This window comes from Saccopteryx leptura, chromosome 5 (assembly GCF_036850995.1).
Source record: "Saccopteryx leptura isolate mSacLep1 chromosome 5, mSacLep1_pri_phased_curated, whole genome shotgun sequence".
NCBI lineage: Eukaryota > Metazoa > Chordata > Mammalia > Chiroptera > Emballonuridae > Saccopteryx > Saccopteryx leptura.
Genome location: NC_089507.1, coordinates 167397012 through 167418567, shown reverse-complemented (window position 1 = coordinate 167418567; position 21556 = coordinate 167397012). Strand labels below are relative to the sequence as shown.

General features: G+C 37.5%; 1 protein-coding gene across 1 annotated transcript in view; it reads left to right on the top strand.

Moving 5' to 3' along the window:
* Positions 1–4905, top strand: part of ABCA9 (ATP binding cassette subfamily A member 9) — a 99589-nt gene extending 94684 nt beyond the window's left edge. Inside the window, 4 exon segments of the mRNA XM_066386585.1 lie at positions 1903–1982; positions 4635–4649; positions 4652–4689; positions 4807–4905. Coding sequence (XP_066242682.1) covers positions 1903–1982; positions 4635–4649; positions 4652–4689; positions 4807–4905 — 232 coding nt within the window.
* The last annotated feature ends 16651 nt before the right edge of the window (positions 4906–21556 follow it).

The following is a 21556-nucleotide window of genomic DNA, read 5'->3' as shown; positions in this document are numbered from 1 at the left end:
GCATATATTTGAAAGGCAAACTCTCATTTCCTCATCAATATATTGAAGAATTCCTCTCTTTTTACTCTTAATTGTGTTGAGTGCAGAAAACCCCCACCATACATATTATCTTAACTTTACACCAAACAAAGGATAGAAGAAACTTACCTCCAGCCTTTTCGGAGAACATGGGGGGTATTTACCTTCAGCCTTTTCAGAGAACATGGGGGGTAGTGTAAACAATCCACCATCACAGCTTAACAGCCTTTTGCAACCTGATTGGCAAGTGAGGTAAGGGGTTGGGTCGACTGTCAGTTTACAGATAATTCTCCACATCTCTGTCCCCCCAAAATCTAAAATCCATAAACCTTGTTGGGTTTTTGGTCCCTAACAGGCACACATTTTTCTGGAATACCATAGGGCACACCTGGGAATCTTCTAGGGTACACCTGTGTACCCTGGTGCACACTTTGAGAACCACTGTAGTATGGGGATGAGAAAGAAAAGCTTATTTTTCTCATTCTTTTTTTTTTTTCTTATTTAAGTTTACGGTAATTATGAATACTTTACTAGAGAAAGGATCAAATCCAAGGGATACCCTAGGACCCTGGTCGACAAACTGCGGCTTGTGAGCCACATGCAGCTCTTTTGCCCCTTGAGTGCAGCTCTTCCAAAAAATAACATGTGTGGGCGCTACCTCGATAAGAAATGTACCTGCTTATATAGTTTAAGTTTAAAAAATTTTGCTCTCAAAAGAAATTTCAACCATTGAACTATTGATATTTGGCTCTGTTGACTAATGACCACCGCCTTGGGACAAAAATAAGAGAATAAAGGGCTGATTTTGGAGGCTGATTCTTATGAGGATGAGCCAGGCACAGACATGTGCAGAGATCCAGTTTGTTTCAGATGTCCTTCCTAGAGGGTGAAGCCATTTCCACTAAATGAGATCACCTGTGTAATGCCCAGTACCAGGCGTCAGTCAAACCTCCGTGAATGGTGTCTCTTAGCATTTTTATTATTATCAGTAATGAATGGCACTTGAGGCTCAGGTGAGTTATATAATGCCAAATCAGTAGTGATGGAGCCAGAGATGAAAAGAACCTCATTATTTTCAGTTAAATACTCTTCTCTCTAGGAGCAAAGGATGATAAGTCATCTGCTTCTTCCCTGCTAGAGGCATCGCTGGGTTGGTGCTCTGCCCTTTGTCTCCCATTCCGGCCTAGACTAAAAGCAGCCTTCTCTTAAGAGCCTTAAAATAGGTCTGCTTTAGAAAGATGACATGTTGCTGTTCCAAGGGCATTCATAGTATGGCTGTTTCCAGTGCTATACAGGAGTGTGCATTCAAACAAATTATTGGCAACATTACTGCTCCATTTCATTTATTTTTTTCCAATGTTGTGACTTTATTTTGTTATTTTATTTTTTATTTACAGTTGTCATTCAGTATTACTTTGTATTAGTTTTAGGTGTACAACATAGTAGTGAAACATTCACACTTTCCAAAGTTTCCCCTGATATTTCCAGTACCAACCTGGCAGCATACATAGTTGTTACGATATAACTGACTATATTCCCTATGCTGCACTTTACACCCCATGACTGTTCTCTTACTACCAATTTGTAGTTCTTAATCCCTTCACCTTTTTCATTCAGTCCAGAAACCTCCCCAAGTCTGGTAACTGTCTAAATGTTTTCTTTATTGATGAGTCTATTCAAGTTTTGTTTGTTGGTTTTTCTTCTTCTTCTTCTTCTTCTTCTTCTTCTTCTTTTGGTTTATTTTGTTCTTTAGAGAAATGATAATTAAAACCCCAATGAGCTATCACCTCACACCTGTCAGACTGTGCCTCCCGTTTTAGACATCTCCTCATCAGTGGATGTGCTATGGAAACCTGGAGTTCAGCCACACCCTTTTCCTCCCAGGTACTCTTCCCTGATGGTCTATAAATTGCCTTTTGAGGATGTGCGACCTTTATCACAGGCTTTCTTCAAACTAGAGATAGGTAAGAGTCATTGTTTAGAGACAAGACTATGGGAAACATAAATTCAGATTTTCCATAAAGATAAAGCCAGGATAATATGTACATGAATATAATATTATAGTATTATACCATAACTGAATTATTAAGACTTTTAATCCAGTGTCTCTGCCAGGGGTGAAATGACAATATCTGGGGTGGGATTGGGGAGGTGCAACTGATACCTAATAGGTCAAGGCCAGGACTGATTCTAAACATCCAGCAGGGCACAGGTCAACACCCTCCCACAACAAAGAATGGTTGGACCAAAACATCATTAGTGCCAATTTTGAAAACTCTGCCCTTAGTGAATGAGGCTCTAGAGGGAAGAGACCATTGGCATTTTGGAATAGAGTGCCCACAAGTTTCTACAAACAGAAAGATATACATTCAATTTTGTTCCTATGTACTCTTTGATAGAATTAGGTGCTGATAAGAAGATTCCTTTCTGTTGATCTGGGCAAAGCCATAGCTTTTTAAAGCTCTTATATTCTGAGCTATGATTTGGACTTCTGCAGTCTGTACAGATCCGTCATGGACTATGTTTCTGCCTGTCATGCCAGTGTATGAAGTCTGCTAAAAAGTTGAACATTTTCCTTTTGTGACTTGTACTTTTCACCTGTCATCTGTCATTAGAAGCTCCAGGCACCCTAGTTGTTGAAGAGGGTCTCCCCTTGAATGAGCCGAAGATGGTCCAGATAGCTTGTCTTTTCACTTTCTGATTCTGCCAGTCACTGTCACTCTGTGGTGGATGGGTCTATTTTCCACACTGACCATTTTGACTTTTTGACCAATTTTGCAATATCCCAGAAGGAAAAGATTCCAACAATGGGCTCTGAGCAACATGAAGTGTTTCATAACTAATTAAATGCAGGGAGAGAGATGATCCAGGAAGACAGTCTCTTGCTAGAATAGAATGGAGCCTTTTTTAAGAGCCGTCTAATATTTCTGGTTTAAGACTGTTTCCTTCTTCTGCAAATTCCTTCTGTTGTGCTTAATATGCTGAAACTGAAGTTCTGATTATGGGGTGGGTGAAGCAACATCTTTTAATCAGTTTCCTGTTCCCTTATGGGAAAATTACACAAGGTACAAAGTACTGAAATGTAAGTTAGCATTTTTATCCATATGTTCAGTTAGCAATAGTTACATTCTCAGCTGCAATGAGTATATTGAAATCATGAGCTAGGCCACGTAGCATGGAAACAAACTGCATGCCCGGTGTTATTCCTTCATTTTGCTGCATAGACTCATTCTTGCATACATCAGATCGCTTTTGGGGGATGCAAATTCCAGCAAAACTAGAGCCTCATGTCTCTCCTTCTTCCTTCAGATTTTCAGACTTGTAGCAGGAAGGTGGTTGGTCAGTTTTATCCATCTTCTTACCCTGTTCTCTCCTCTTCTCATAAGCTGATGTTTTAGGCCTCTCTAGGGTAGAATATAAGGTGAGGGGAGAAAAGATCATCTGGCAGCATGGCTTGATTTGGTCATTAAAGATGTACTATGGGCCTTCCTCCCTTTCTCTCATGGGATGCTTTTGTGGGTTCCTTAAAGAGTCCCACTCCCCCCCCCCTCTTTATCCTCTGACCACAGATTCCTGTGGTGGGTGATACCTTCTTATTTTGGATTCCTGTGATCACTTTGCTGCCCCTGGGCCACTTCTTGGAATCTCTTTACCCTTCTAGGAGATCCTCTAGGAATACTTCCCACTATGTATTTCTTGAAAAACATGCAGATTCCTTTCTATCTAGACTTAGGGAAGGCCGTCAGCCATCCTCAGCACTTCTTCTTTACATATTTCAGACATGTGTCAGGGACCCCTCACGTGTTTCCACACTGTGGGCCAATCCCACCACAGCACCTGATTATTCTGCTTTTCAGTCTTACCTTTCCACCCATTATTTCCTCTCTTAAGGGCCGGCACATTTGGGATCTCAGTTATAGTCCTGACTGTTAACAGCTGTAAACTCAAAATAGGCTAACTCAGGGAAGTTGTGTTTATAAAGGAACTTTTTGCAAAGGTGCAAGGACAGTGCTGTTACCCAAGGCCAAAGCAGCCGGTGTTACCATTCTTAGGTCCAAAGGGACTAAGAGAGGAAGAGTGACTGGAACCCAGGTGCATATCATGTAGAATTTGCCCTTTTGAGAAAAGCAGTGGCTTTCAGTTAAGGGACACAGTTGGTGTCAGAGAGGAAGTGAAGGAATAAAGGCCTTGACGTCCCTCCCCTCCTCTGTCCCTCCTCCTGGGCTGCCACTGGTGGGCCCACAGAAGGAGCCTCTGTCAGTCTCCAGAGCAGAAAGCAGGGTAGAGGCTAGCCAGGTGGATGGAGAGGGGCACACGGAAGCGTCCCAAGACTGAGGGAACCATGCTTAGTTTATCCTGCTTAGGTGACCTGGAACCTCCTCTGTTGTTTTCCAGTCTTGTGGTGTCTCTGCCTAACTTCTAAGACAATGGAAGAGGATTTCCATCCTGCTATGAGACTAGATAGTGAACTTGCATGCTGATGTTTAGTCTGAGAATGTTTACTCCTTTATCTCTTATATTTAAGATCTAATTGTATGTACTTTTTATACATGACCTGGTATACTATTTGGGATCAAAAGCATATGGCTTCCTAATACACCTCCATCCTTGTGCAGTTAAACAGAGTTTCGACCAGGAGAGTATAGCCTCTCACAGTCCACCTTGGACCAGGTGAGTCAGTCTTAGAGGGTTTTGTGGCACCCATGGAATATAAATGTGTAATATATGCACACTTAGAGCTCCAGGAGCTGTGTGACTCCCTCTCTCTTTGTTCTTCTTGCATTGCAGGTTTTCCTGGAGCTCTCCAAGGAGTAGGAAATGGAGTATTTGAATGAGGAAGTGGATCTATCCCTGAAGTGGAAGCTCCTCCCACAGGAAGAGCCTTGAAGCCCCAGAAACTGTGTTTCTCTTTAAGCTTGTGACTCTTTTAAGATGATATTTTATAGCATTAATATGCCTTATGAGATACGTATACAGGCTACTTTGAAATTTATTTTATGATTTTTCTCAATAGTATTACAGTGACAATAAGGAAGCCAGACCATGCAGCTTCTGTACCAGCAACCAAATTCTACCTTTCATATGGTAGTAATATTTACAAAATGCATTTATTGGCCTGTCCTGTGGTCATGCAGTGGATAAAGCGTAGAACTGAAACGCTGAGGTCACCAGTTTGATACCCTGGGCTTGCCAGGTCAGGACACATATGGGAGTTGTTGCTTCCTGCCTCCCCCTGCCTTCTTTCTCTTTCTCCTGTTTAAAATGAAGTCTTAAAAAAGATTTAAAAAAAATTAAATATGAATTTATTATTGAATTTTTTGTGTTTGAAGTTGACAGATTGCTTAATTTTCTTCCTCTGAACTTGAACATATTGAATTTTTAATTATTTTTATTAAGATGCAAAGGAAGACAGTGCTGATTTTAGAGAATACGAGCCCATTCAATACACAGCAGCACAGTATTTACTTTCTATAATTCACTTAAAATATATTTTTTTTATTCACTGACTTTCCTTTTCTGTCATTTTTCAGATTTTGGATTGCGTGGTTTATGTTTTGCTTATTGTTACACTAAAGAAAATTTGAAACTTCTTAATATAAATAATTGCAGTAAGACTTTGATTAATTGAAATTATGAAAAGATACATATCACACATACCATTTTGAAGCATGATTTCTTATTTTATGATTTTTTATGATGCAATGGTCTACCCTAAGCAGAGCAATAGAACTTGGTGTAGCTTAATTTCCCATGTCTGTATATATTATGATTTATTCAACTAGTGACTATAAACATCTTAAATACAACACGCTATTCTTGTATACTTATACTTAACTGTGTTTTTTTTTTACTAGTTTTATTGATGCATAAGTCACTAAGTTCATGATAATTTTTTATGCAGCAATAAAGTCTAATACAGGTATGTAAGTAAAGTGATATATAGAGACGCTGACCTTCCCCAAGTTATACGTCACATGACCCAGAATTGCAATCCCAGGGTCTGTCTGGTGCCACCTACTTAAAATAGCATCAGGCAGGTATCAAATTGGGTTGAGGTTTCAAAGAAGGTATAAAGAACATTCCTTAAACTTGAAGTTTTTGTTATCTTTTGATGGGAACACAAGAGACACTATATAATCAACTTCTAATTGTAATGATATGAACTTGAGTGGTACAAGGATTTGAAGCTAAAAACTGTTTTTCTAGCCAAAATAGCCAATTATTGTGATAAATTCAAATGGCTTAGCATTTGAATTTTGAATTTGAATTTTATTCAAATATTTTAATATAAATATCTCAGATATGATTTTGAAAAGTGAACCATGTTTTACATGCTTCTTTACAATTCAAGGGTCTATCTTTAGGCAACTTGTTATTTTGTTGTATTTTCTATGGCATCTATGCAATTGGTGTCAAAACACTGCACCTTGAAGCCATCACAATATAATTGTTGCCTTAGTGGTAAAAAATAATTATGTTGGCCTAGAAGATACTATAAGATGTTGATTAAGAAGAAAACCAAAATCTGTCTCAGGAAGAGCTCCAAGACACAAATACATGCAAAGAGTTATCAGGAGTACCTTCTTATGGTATGAACTTAAGAAAGTATAATCATTTAGGCCAAGGATGTGATGGTTTATTAGGAAAGAGGATAACGTACTTTATGAATTATCCATTGGGATTTGTTCCTTAAGTCTCTGATATGGCAGTTAGAGTTGTATTATTTTGGGGTACTTTCTAAGCTATGGGTCTATAGGTCAGTGATTTAAGCAAGTTAAGACTCAGTTTTCCATCTTACAAGGAGGATAAACACCCAACTTACTTATTGACTTGATGTGAGAATCAGATGACAAAATGCAGGTGAAGGTTTTAAATTAAAGCATAGTTTTCTTGAAATCAGAAGGAAAGTCAGATCAGCAGCAGTCAGTTAGGGGAGATTAGTGTTTTTTTGCACCTTTGCAAATAGTCCCTTTATAAATAAAACTTCCACCAATATACAAAAGAAATCCTACTTTTAAAACCCCACCTTCCATATCAAATAAGCCACGTCTTCCATGTATAGCAACTCCAGACACTGAACTGGTGTTCCAAATAGAAAAGTAATTCAAGCTGAAAGTCTATATTGCTCATAACAAAAGTATAAAACCTTGACGCTGCAGTACATCTAAGGCAGTGCCCAGGAATCTGCATTTTAATTAAAATTTACTTTGTCCAGCCCTGGCCGGTTGGCTCAGTGGTAGAGCGTTGGCCTGGCGTGCGGAAGTCCCGGGTTCGATTCCCGGCCAGGGCACACAGGAGAAGCGCCCATCTGCTTCTCCACCCCTCCCCCTCTCCTTCCTCTCTGTCTCTCTCTTCCCTTCCTGCAGCAGAGGCTCCATTGGAGCAAAGCTGGCCCGGGCACTGGGGATGGCTCCATGGCCTCTGCCTCAGGCGCTAGAGTGGCTCTGGTTGCAACAGAGCAACGCCCCAGATGGGCAGAACATCACTCCCTGGTCGGCGTGCCGGGTGGATCCTGGTCGGGCGCATGCGGGAGTCTGTCTGACTGCCTCCCTGTTTCCAACTTAAGAAAAAAAAAAAAAAAGGACTCATTAAAATTTACTTTGTCCATCACCATTTATCCCATTATACCCTCCTGCACTCCCACACCATAGCTGTCACCACACTTGTGTCTAAGTTCATGAGGTGTTTTTTGTCCTTTCTTGCTCTATTCCTCCACCTCCGACACCCACCCTCCCCTCTCCTTCCCTGACAGCTGTCAGCCTGCTCTCTATGTATGACTCTGTTTCTATTTTGCTTGTTAGTTCATCTTATTCATTAGTTTTCACATACGAGTGAAACTCATGGTACTTGTCATTTTCTGACTGGCTTATTTCACTTAGCATAATGCTCTCCAGGTCCATCCACGCTGTCACAAAAGGTAAAATCTCTATCTTTTTTAGGTCTGTCTTAATATTTTATTGTATAACATTCTATAGCTTTTTTATCATTCATCTACTGATGGGCACTTGGGCTGTCTCCAGATCTTATCTATTGAAAATAATGCTGCAGTGAACATTGGGATACACATATGTTTTTGAATTAGTGTTTCAGGCTTCTTAGGATATATTTTTGCAAGTGGGATGTCTGGGTCAAAAGGCAGTTTCATTTTTATTTATTTTTTGTTCTATTTTTCTGAAGTGAGAAGCAGGGAGGTGGAGAGACAGACTACTGCATGCACCCTACCATTCTCCATCTGGCATGCCTACCAGGGGGCGATGCTCTGATCATCTAGGCTGTTGCTCTGTTGCAACTGGAGCCATTCTAGCACCCAGGGTGGGGCCATGAAGCCACCCTCAGTGCCTGTCAAACTTTGCTCCAATGTAACCTTGGCTGTGGGAGGGAAAGAGAGATACAGAGAGGAGAGGGGGAAGGGTGGAGATGCAGATGGGTGCTCCACAAGTGTGCCCTAGCCAGGAATCGAACCCAGGACTTCCACATGCCAGGCCAATGTTCTACGACTGAGCCAATGGGCCAGGGCCTTCATTATTAATTTTCTGAGGTAACTCCATACTACTTTCCATAGTAGCTGCAACAATCTGCATTCGCACTAATAGTGCATTAGGGTTCACTTTTATTCACACCCTTACCAACACTTGTTTGTTGATTTTTTAAAAAACATTACATGTCATTTATTATTTCAAATGTCATTTAATAATTTCAACATAAAACATTTTAATTTTATTATTTTTAAAATTTTATTTAGAAAATCCCATTTAACAAGGTGACATTGATCAATAAGAGTACAGAGGTTTCAGGTGAATGTTTCTATAGCATTTGAACTGTTGATTAAGTTGTACACCCATCACCCAAAGTCAAATCACTTTCCACTCCGCATATTTTTTCCTTTTAACTCTCATCTCTTCCCACGCCTCCCCTATCTCCATTTCCCCTGGTAACCACTTCACTTTTATCCAAGTCCATGAATCTCAGTTTTATATCCCACCTATGTGTGAAATACAGTTTTTAGCTCTTTCTGATTTACTGATTTTACTCAGTATAATGTTCTCAAGGTCCATACATGTTGTTGTAAATGTCACGATGTCATCATTTCTTAAGGCTGAGTAGTATTTTATTGTATATATGTACCACATCTTCTTAATCCAATCCTCTATCGAGGGACATTTTGGTTGTTTCCATGTCTTGTCTAAGTTTTGGGGGTAGATGCTCAGTAGATGGATTGCTGTGTTATATGGTAGATGTATTCTTAATATTTTGATGAACCACCATAATTTCTTCAATAGTGATAGTACAATAGTAATTTGCATTCCATCAGCAGTGAATGAGAGTTCCTTTTTCTCCATAGCCTTTCTAATGCTTGTTATTACCTGTCTTGTTGATAATAGTCAGTCGAACATGTGTGAGGTTGTATCTCAAAGTAGTTTTGATTTGCATTTCTTGAAAAGCTGGGGAAGATGAACATCTTTTCATATACCTGTTGGCCATCTTTATGTCTTCTTGGGAGAAGTCTGTTTAGGTCCTTTTCCCATTTTTAAATTGGATTGTTTGCTTGTTTGTTGCTGAGTTTTGTGAGTTCTTTTTATATTTTGGATATTAACCCTTTATCAGAGCTGTTGTTTGCAAATACCATCTCACCTATAGTTGGCTTCTTATTTGTTATTTTATCAGTTGTTTTATGGTTCCGTACGAACCTGCTAAATTTTTATTGTATTTCTTTAAAAAATGACATTGGGATTTAGATGGGATTGCATTAAATTTGTATATTACTTTAGGTAATATGGCCATTTTAACTATGTTGGTTCTTCCAATCCATGAACATTGAATATTTTTGCATTTCATTATGTCTTTTTCAGTAATGCTTTGTAGTTTTCAGTATATAGGTTCTTCACATCCTTTGTTAAGTTTATAAGGTATTTTATTTATTTGTAGTTTTCAGTATATAGGTCCACATCCTTTGTTAAGTGTATAAGGTATTTTATTTATTTTTTGTTGCAATTGTAAAAGGAATTGGTTTTTTGAGTTCATGTTCTGAAGTTTCATCATTGGCGTATAGGAAAGCAGTAGACTTTTGTATATTGATTTTGTATCCTATGACTACTGTATTGGTTTTTGTTTCTAATAGTCTTCTTGTGGAGTCCTTGAGGACTTCTATATACAGGATCATGCCATCTGCAAAAAGTAATACCTTTACTTCTTTCCTGATATGGATGCATTTTATTTCTTTCTCTGATCTGATTGCTTTGGTTAAAAATTCTAGAACTATGTTGAATCAGATGGAGAGAGTGCGCAGCATTGTCTCAATCCTGATTTTAGAGGTAAAGCCTGCATCTGCATTTTTATATTATTTAGTATGATATTAGCTGATGGTTTATCATAGATGGTCTTTATTATGTTGAGGTATTTCCCTTCTATTTTGATTTTATTGAATACTTTAAACATAAAGGGATGTTAAATCTTATTGACTGTCTTTTCTGTATCTATTGATAGGGTCATATGGTTTTTGTTCTTTGTTTTGTTGATGTGGTGTATTATGTTGATCTATTTACATATGTTGAAACATCCTGATGCTCCTGAAGTGAATCCCACTTGATGGTAATGTACTATTTTTTTTAATGTGTTGTATTTGATTTGCTATTATTTTCTTTAGAAGTCTTCATTTGTATTCATTAGTTTGGGGCTATAGTTTTCTGTTTTTGTGTTCTCTTTGCCAGGTTTTGATGTCAGGGCTATGTTGGCCTGATAAAGTATGTTAGGGAGTAATGTTCTTTTCATTTTTTGGAAAACTTTAGGAAGGATAGGTACCAAATCTTTTTTGAATGTTCGATGAAATCACTAGTGTAGCCATCTAGTTCGGGGCTTTTATTTTTCAGGAGGTTTTTGATAGTTGTTTCTATTTCTTCCCTGATTATGGGTCTATTTGGGTTTTTCACTTCTTCATGACTCAGTTTACAAAGATTGCATAGTTCTAAAAATTAATCCATTTCTTCTAGATTGTTGAATTTGTTGGCATATAATCTTTCATGGTATTCTACTATGATCCTTTGTATATTTAGCTATCTGTGGTAATTTCTCCTCTTTCATTTCTGATTTTGTTTATATGAGTCCTTCCTCTTTTTTCCTTAGTGAGTATAGCCATGAGTTTGTCAATTTTATTGATCTTTTCAAAGAGTCAGCTCTTTGTTGTATTAATTTTTTCTGTAGTTTCTTTTTTTAGTTCTCTTTTATTTTGTTCTGCTTTAATTTTGACTACTTCCTTTCTTCTGCTGACTTTGGGTTGCCTTTGTTCTTTTTTTTTCTAGCTTTTTAAGATGTGATGTTAGGTTGTTTATTTTGAATCTCTCTTGTTTCTTGATGTAAGCCTGTAATGATATACACTTCCCTCTAATTACTGCTTCCACAGCATCCCAGAAAATTTGATGTGTTGTGCTGTCATTTTCATTTGTCTGTATATATCTCTTGATCTTTGCTATTATTTTTCCTTTGACCCATTTTTTAGATGTATGTTGCTTAATTTCACATCTTTGTGGGTTTCTTTACTTCCTTTTTGCAGTTAAAATCTATTTTAAAAGCTTTATGGTCAGAAAATATGCTTGGTATAATAGCAATCTTGCTGAATTTGTTGATACTAGTTTTGTGGTCCAACATATAGTCTATCGTAGATGTTCCATGCACACTAGAGAAAAATGTATTACCTGATGTTCTGGAATGAAATGTCTAGTAAATATTTATTATTTTCATTTAGTCTAGTGTGTCATTTAAGATGGATATTTCTTTATTGATTTTCCTTTTGGATGACCTATCTAATGCCAACAATGGTGTGTTGAGATCTCCCAGTATGATTGTGTTTTTGTCTGTTTCTATTTCTAGATCAGTTAGTAGATGTCATTATTTTGGTGCTCCCTGGTTTGATGCATATATATTAAGAAGTGTTACATCTTCTATATAAAAAGTTCCCTTTATCATTACAAAATGTCCATCATTGGTTAGGTTTGCTGTCTTGAAGTCAGCATTGTCAGATTTGAGTATGGCTACTCCATATTTTCTTTGGATATTATTTGCTTGGAGAATCATTTTCCAACCTTTCACTTTGAGTCTACTTTTGTCCTTGCAGCTTGGATGTGCCTTGAAGGTGGCATGTGGTTGGTTTTTGCTTTTTGATCCAATCTGCTACTCTGTGTCTTCTTTTTTGGTGAGTTCAGTCCACTTTCATTTAGGGTTATTATTCACACTTGAGGATTTCCTATAGCCATTTTATATTTTGTTATCCGGTAGTTCTGCATCTTGTTTGGTTCTTCTATTTTGTATTTCTGTCAGTTGTTTTTATTTGGTGGTACTCCATATTTCTTTTCCCTGTTTTTTTTTTTTTTTTTTTTTTTGTATTTTTCTGAAGTTGGAAACAGGGAGGCAGTCAGACAGACTCTCACATGCACCCAACCGGGATCCACCCGGCATGCCCACCAGGGGACGACGCTCGGCCCATCTGGGGCATTGCTCTGTTGTGACCAGAGCCATTCTAGTGCCTGAGGCAGAGGCCACAGAGCCATCCTCAGTGCCCAGGCCAACTTTGCTCCAATGGAGCCTCGGCTGCGGGAGAGGAAGAGAGAGACAGAGAGGAAGGAGAGGGGGAGGGGTGGAGAAGCAGATGGGCATTCTCCTGTGTGTCCTGGCTGGGAATCGAACCCGGGACTCCTACACACCAGGCTGATGCTCTACCACTGAGCCAACCGGCCAGGGCCTGTTTCTTCTTTTTTTTAAGTGTGTGTTTCAGTAGTGGCTCTTTTAATGATTGTTACTAGTAAGTTATTAAGAGAAAAATGTTTATATGTACGAGAGTCTTTTTTTCTTATGAATACTTCTACACTCCATCTTTCTTCCCTAGTGCAGATCTTTATTCTCTCCCCTTTTATGTTATTGTTGTCACAGATTATCCTTGTTTTTATTGTGACCATGTTGGAGCTGTTACTTGTAGTTTTGATTTGTTTTCTTTGTTCTTTGTGTCTGGTCAAATAATCCCCTTGTGTATTTCCCACAGTGGGGTTTATCTGGTCATAAATTACCTCAGCTTCTATATATCTGCAAAAGTTTTTATTTCTCCTTCATATATGTAGGATAACTGTGATGGATATAGTATTCTTGGCTGGTAATTCCTGTTTCAGTATTTTGATTATTTAGGTCCACTGTCTTCTTACTTGTAGAATTTCTGCTAAAAAGTCTGATGAAAGCCTAATAGGCCTTCCTTTATATATTATCCCTACTTGCCCATTCTGACCAGGATTAGGTGATATTGCATTGTAACTTTAATCTGCATTTCTATGATGATTAGTTATGTTACGCATCTTTTGATATGTCTATTAACCATCTATATGTCCTCTTTATTTTTTTAATTTTTATTGTATTTTATTTATTTATTTTTTTACAAAGACAGAGAAAGAGTCAGAGAGAGGGATCGATAGGGACAGACAGACAGCAACGGAGAGAGATGAGAAGCATCAATCATCAGTTTTTTGTTGAGACACCTTAGTTGTTCATTGAATGCTTACTCATATGTGCCTTGACCGCAGGCCTTTAGCAGACTGAGTAACCCCTTGCTCAAGGTAGCGACCTTGGGTCTAAGCTGGTGAGCCTTTTGCTAAAGCCAGATGAGCCCGCGCTCCAGCTGGCGACCTTGGGGTCTCGAACCTGGCTCTTCTGCATCCCAGTCTGATGCTCTATCCACTGTGCCACCACCTGGTCAGGCTCTATGTCCTCTCTAGAAGAGTATCTGTGAAGGACTTTTGCCCATTTTGTAGTTGGAATCATTGATTTCTTTGTGTAGTGTTTTATAAGATTTATATGAATTTTGGATATTAATTCCTTATCAGATGCATTAGCAAATATGTTCTCCTGTTCAGTAGGTTGTCTTTTCATTTTCTTGTGTTCCTACATTGGGGGTACAGGTGTTTAAAATAGTTATATCCTAGTGTTAATTTGCTTTCTTTATCATTATGTAGGGTCTTTCTTGTGTCTTACTATATATTCCCTTTGTTTTAAAGTCCATTTTGTCAGATATAAGTATTGTTATCCCAGTTTTGTTCACTTCAATTTGCATGAAATATCTTTTCCATCCCCCTTTTTACAGCCTGTGTGTTTTTTTCATTCTGAGGTGGGTCTTGTTTAGTCAGCATTTATATGGGTATTGCTTACTTATTCATTCAGTTTCCATATGTCTGTTGACAGAAGTGTTTAAGTATTTTTCATTTAATGTGATTATTGATAGATATGTATTTATTGCTATTTTGCTTTTTAACTGTGTTTCTCTGGTTTTATTCCTTTGTATGTTTGTTTGGAGTTTGTTACCACCATACCAGCATTTCAAAAAATGTTCAAGGGCCTTCTTTAGGAAAAAGGAGGGAAAAACTCAATATTATTTCATAGTTCAACTTGTATACTAATCACTGACAAGACAAAGGGACAAGAATGCAATAGAGTCAGGAGCCATAGCTACTGGTGATTTTTTGACAGATGATTACTTATAATTGATACAATTACAAATTTGATATCTATAGGTGCCCATGACATTCCTACTCTTGATTAAAAAATATATTTTTGGCTACATTTTCAGGAACACAGATATTCATTAATAAGAAAGGTTTGGCATGATTGCTAAAGACAGAGATGTTGGTCAAAGGTTACAGCATATAAACAAAATAAAATCTGGGCCTGACCAAGCAATGGCACAGTGGATAAAGCATCAGCCTGTAATGCAGGGGACCCAGGTATGAAAACCCACAGTTGGTGGCTTGTGTCAGGCTCATTCTGTTTGAATGAGGCTCAATGGCTTGAACACAGGGTTGCTGTCTTGAATGTGAGATCATAGACATGACTGCATGGCTGCTGGCTTGAGCCTAAAGGTAGCTTGTCTGAAGCCCAAGGTTGCTGGCATGAGCCCAACATCTCTGGCTTGAGCTAGGGGTCAGTCGCTCAGCTATAGCTCCTGGTCAAGGCACATATGAGAAAGTAATCAATGAAAAATTAAGGAGCCACAACAAAGAATTAATGCTTCTCATCTTCCTTCCTGTCGTCTATCTGTCCCTATCTGTACCTCTCTCTGTCTGTCTATTTCTCACAAAAATAAAATAAAATAGAAATTTGGACACAGGCATGGAGGTGGTTTTGTTCATATCTTCATCTGTACATGTTGTAATGACCAGGAAGAAATGTGAACTGCTTTCCTGTAAATAATGAGACTTAGGGATAAAATGATCTTCTTGATTACTTTTCCGAAAGTAAGTTCATTTCTTTCTTTCCCCATAGTCTTCATATTATTGAAACCAAACTCAAACAGGTCCAGCTGCCTGCCGCAATGAAAGCCAGAATCAGGAGACAAGTGCTGGTGCAAAAAGAAAGAGGTGTATTCAAGTGCTGCCAGCCTGAGAAGATGGGGGTTGACTGTCCCAAATTCCATCTTAACCTTTCCCGTCAGGCCAGCAAATTTTATAGGGCTGAAAGAGGGGAAGAGAAAACTGTGGATGTGCTGGACATGTAGGATATCTTCCCCAAAACCCTGACATGGTTCCTTATGGTCAGCATCCTTGTATTCCCATGAAATAGCGGACACTATCTGCTGAAGTCTTGTAATTGAAGCCATTTCCTGTTCTTAGCTGTGATGGGAACTGAAACTGCTGGTTCTCTGGAACATTCTGCATACATGCCATAAGCATTTGTTAGTTCTCACTAGAACTGCCAATGTCTTCCACCATCCCAGCTAATATTACTGATTCCCACAACAGTACAATGCTACACAGCCAGTTGCATCATGAAATTACAAACAAGATTCCCATGTCCTAAATGCCAAACAACACTGGAAAACTTATTTTTGTAATATTTTAATGTTTAAAAATATCTACTGATTTATATTCCATCAAAAAAAAAAAAAAAAGAACTAGGAGACATAAAAACCAAAAAAAAAACAAACCCAAAAACAAACAGAGAATAATTGAACATTAACCCATTAGCTTTAATAAATGATTATATAATAATCCACCCACTCAGTAGCAGAATATATCTATTTTCAAGTACATTCACCAAGACAGATCATATTTTGGGTTATAAAACATATCTTAACAGATCTGTCATGCAAAATAAAATTTATGATCATAATGCAATTAAACTAGAAACCATACTGAAATGATAACAAAAAAATCAGGAGATACTTTGAAAGGAAACAGCATATTTTTAAATAATTTATGGGTTAAAGAATAGGTCTTTAATTGGAGCTGACGCCAGAGAAATGGTGCTGTGAGGAGTGCTCCCAATACCTCTCTCTGGAACTTCAACAAATTCAACAACTAGAGACAGAAAAGCAATCTAAGGAGCATCTGAAATATACATGCATCAAACAAAGGTACAGTTGGGTGAAAAGGTGGCTGATTATATAATCCACTATGAAGGAAATAAGACTGAGATTAAAAGAGAGGAACTTGCAGCCATGAATACTATACCCATCAAAGCTATCCTTCAAATATGAAGGAGAAATAAAAACATTCACAGATTCAGAAAAGATGGAATTTATCACCGGAAAACCCACACTTGAGGAAATACTAAAAGGGGTTTTCTGACCAGACACAAAGACAAAACAAAACAAAACTACAAGTAAAAGCTCCATCAAGATCACAATAAAAACAAGATTAATTTGTGACAAAGAAACAAAAGAGGGGAGAGGACAAAGATTAACATTAGCCAAAAAAAGTGGAGTGCAGAAGTACTCATAAGATAATGTACTACAATGTACATGATATGCATGCTTTCCATTACTTAATGGTAACCACCACTGAAAAAACCAAAACAGAAGTACATGGCTTGAAAAAAGAAGTAACAGAGAAAAGAAGTATGGGTTACAACCAAACAAAAACAAATGATAGAAAAATAAAAGAGAAGAACCAGAGAAGATACAAAACTATCAGAAAGCAATAAATAAAATGGCAGTAGGATACCCTCAAGTGTCAGTAATTACACTAAACATAAATGGATTGAACTCACCAATAAAAAGACACAGAGTAGCAGAATGGATTAAACAAGAAAATCCACCTGTATGCTGCCTACAAGAAACACATCTAAGCTACAAGGATAAAAACAAATTCAAAGTGAAAGGTTGGAAAATAATACTCCAGGCAAATAACATCCAAAAAAAAGCAGGTGTAACAATACTCATATCTAACAATGCTGACTACAAGACAGCAAAGGTAATCAGAGATGAAAATGGTCATTTCATAATGATAAAGGGGACATTAAATCAAGAAGACATAACATTTCTTAATATATATGCACCAAACCAAGGGGCACCAAAGTATGATATATAAGACAGCTACTGACTGACCTAAAAACAAAAACCGACAAATATACAATTATACTTGAATACCTCAATACACTGTTGATGGCTCTAGATCATTCATCCAATTAGAAAATCAATAAAGAAATATTGGCCTTAAATGAAACACTAGAACAATTGGATATGATAGATATCTACAGGACATTTCATCCCAAAGTGCCAGGTTATACATTTTTCTCTAGTGTACATGAAACATTTTCAAGAATTGACCATATGTGGGGCCACACAAATAACATCAACAAATTCAGAAAGATTGAAATTATATCCAGCATATTCTCTGATCATAAAGCATTGAAACTAGAATTCAACTGCAAAAAAGAGGTAAACAAACCCACAAAAATGTGGAATCTAAACAACATACTTCTAAAAAGGAGTGGGTCAAAGAAGAAATATGCGCAGAGATCAAAAGATACTTACAGGCAAATGAAAATAACAAAACCATATATCAGAATCTCTGGGATGCAGCAAAAGCAGTAATAAGAGCAAAGTTCATATCACTACAGGCCTATATGAACAAACAAGAGAGACCCCAAGTAAACCATTTAACTTCACACCTTAAGGAACTAGAAAAAGAAGAACAAAGATAACCCAAAGCAATCTGGAGAAAGGAAATAATAAAAATCAGAGCAGAAATAAATGAAATAGAGAACAGAAAAACTATAGAAAAAATCAATAAAACAAGGAGCTGGTTCTTTGAAAATATCAACAAAATTGACAAACCCTTGGCAAGACTCACCAAGGAAAAAAGAGAAAGGACTCATATAAACAAAATCCAAAATGAAAGAGAAGAAATCACCACAGACATTATGATATACAAAGAATTATTGTAGAATACTTTGAAAAACTATATGCCACCAAATTTAACAATCTAGAAGAAATGAATAAATTCCTAGAACAATACAATCTTCCCAAACTGAGTCATGAAGAAGCAGAAAGCCTAAACAGACCCATAAGCTGGGAGGAAATAGAAACAACTATCGAAAGCCTCCCCTGAAATAAAAGTCCAGGGCTAGACGGCTATACTAGTAAATTCTATCAAACATTCAAAGAAGACTTGGTTCTTATTCTACTCAAAGTCTTCAAAAATATTGAATAAGAAGCAATACTTTCAAACAAATTTTATGAGGCCAACATAACCTTCATACCAAAACCTGGCAAGGACAACACAGAAAAAGAAAACTACAGATCAATATCTCTAATGAATATAAATGCTAAAATACTAAAGAAAATACTAGCAAATCAAATACAACAACACATTAAAAAAATAATTCATCATGATCAAGTGGGATTCATCCCAGAATCTCAAGGATGGTTCAACACACGGAAAACGGTTAACATAATACATCATATCAACAAAGCAAAGAACAAAAACTATATGATCTTATCAATAGATGCAGAAAGGCATTCAATAAAATATAACATCATTTTGTGTTTGAAACACTTAACAAGCCTGACCTGTGGTGATGTAGTGGATCAAGCTTCGACTTGGAATGCTGAGGTTGCCAGATCAAAACCCTGGGCTTGCCCGGCCAAGGCACATATGGGAGTTGATGCTTCCTGCTCCTCCCCACTTCTTTCTCTCTCTCTCTCTCTCTTCTTTAAAATGAATAATTTAAAAAAATTAAAAAAATTGAAAATTTAAGAAACACTTAACAAAAGGGGTATAGAAGGAAAAGATTTCAACATAATAAAAGCCATTTATTATAAACCACCAGCTAACATCACATTAAATGGCATAAAACTGAGGACTTTTCCCCTAAAATCAGGAACAAGACAAGGTTGTCCACTCTCTCCACTCTTATTCAACATAGTGCTGGACGTTCTAGCCAGAGCAATCAGACAAGAGAAAGAAATAAAAGGCATTCATATTGGGAAAGAAGAAGTAAAGGTTTCACTTTTTGCAGATGACATGATCCTGTATATTAAAAACCCCAAAGACTCCACAAAAAGACTGCTAGAAACAATAAACCAATAAAGGAAGGTCACAGGATACAAAATTAATATACAAAAGTCCATTGCCTTCCTATATGCCAACAATGAAACATCAGAAAACAAGCTAAAAAAATCCCATTCATGGTTGCAACAACAACAACAAAAAATACCTAGGAATAAACATACAAAGAATGTAAAGGACCTACCTTTATAGTAGAAACTACAAAGTATTTTTAAGGGAAATTGAAAAAGATATAATGAAATGAAAAACTATTTCTTGTTCTTGGATAGGAAGAATAAATATAGTCAAAATGACTATATTACCCAAAGCGATATACAAATTTAATGCAATTCTCATCAAAATTCCAATGTCATTTTTTAAAGAAATGGAACAAAAAATCATCAGGTTCATATGGAACTATAAAAAAAACCCCGAATAGCCAAAGCAATCTTAAGGAAAAAGAACGAAGCGGGGAGCATTACAATACCTGACTTCAAATTATATTATAGAGCCACGATATTCTAAACAGCGTGGTATTGGCAGAAAAATAGATACTCTGACCAATGGAACAGAATAGAAAGCCTAGATATAAAACCCCATGTTTATGGTCAAATAATTTTTGATAAAGGGGTCAACAACACACAATGGAGAAAAGAAAGCCTCTTCAACAAATGGTGCTGGGAAAACTGGAAAGCCACATTCAAAAACATGAAACTCGACTACAGTTTGTCCCGTTGTACTAAAATTAATTCAAAATGGATCAAAGACCTAAATATAAGACCTGAAACAATAAATTACATAGAAGAAAACATTGGCAGTAAACTCATGGACTTGGTTGCAAAGAGCACTTTACAAATTTGACTCCAAAGGCAAAGGTTGTGAAGGCAAAGATAAATAATGGGACCACATCAGACTAAGAAGCTTTTGCACAGCAAAAGAAACTGACAATAAAACAGACAGCCAACTAAAGGGAGATGATATTTCCAAACAACAGCACAGAAAAAGGCCTAATATCCAAATATGTATACAAAGAACTCATAAAACTCAACAACAAACAAGCAAACAATCCAATAAAAAAATAGGAAGAGGATATGAACTGACACTTCTCCCAGGAAGAAATACAAATGGCCAACAGAGATATGAAAGGATGCTCATCTTCACTAGCTATTAGAGAAATGCAAATCAAAACTACAATGAGATACCACCTCACACCTGTTAGATTAGCTATTATCAACAAGACAGATAATAAGTGTTGGAGAGGCTGTGGGGTAAAAAGACATTCCCATCCACTGTTGGTGGGAATGTAAAGTAGTATAACCACTATAAAAGAAAGTATGGAGGTTCCTCAAAAAATTAAAATAGAACTACCATATGACCCAGTAATCCCTCTACTAGGGATATACCCCTAAAACTCAAAAACACTGGTACGTAAAGACACATTGTTGGGCTGATAAAATATATTATGCTCACTTTGTTAAAGATGGCGCTGCCCACGTGGAAGCCCATCGTCCAGATGATGGTATTGGTTGCCCTTCTTGTTTGGGATAGGGGTGATTATATTAATGTGTGTTGGAGGCAGGCTGTGGGCAGGCAGGATCCTTGTAGCCTGGGTCTTGGTTTCGGGACTAAGCCTTTCCCACCCTTTTTGATGTGGGATGGTACACTCTCATGAGGAATCCCATTATGCCTCAGATGAGTGACTTTGTATCAGAGACTTCCTTATTTGTAAATATATTGGATTAAAGGTTTTGGTTTTTACACTATAAAGTGGGGCAGACCGGGAGCTTGCTCTCTCTCAGTTCCTGAGATTAACATCAGAGAGAAGAGGAGAGAAAGGTCACATGGACGAGGTCAGAAGTAGCCAAGATGGTGGAATGCTGAGGGAGAACCCAGTTAGTGCAGAGTTTGTGCAGGGAGAAGGAAGGAGATGGAGAACAGAGGTGAATAAGTCTGGTGAGCTAGAAACCTTTGATTCTAGGAAACTCAGATAAGTCAGTAGCTTTGTGAGAACTGAATGAGTGGGTTTTGGAGCCCATTGTGTGTTTTTACTTGCCCACTGGGTACAAGCTAGGATTAAAGATGTTGGCCCACCAGTTCTTGGCTCCACTGTTTCATTACCATCTGTCTGAATCTAATGTGAACCTGCATGGACCAGGCGGCTTTGATAGTGGCCGTGGATGCTGGCTTCACACACATGCAGCCCCATGTTCATTGCAGCATTGTTCACAGTGGCCAAGACA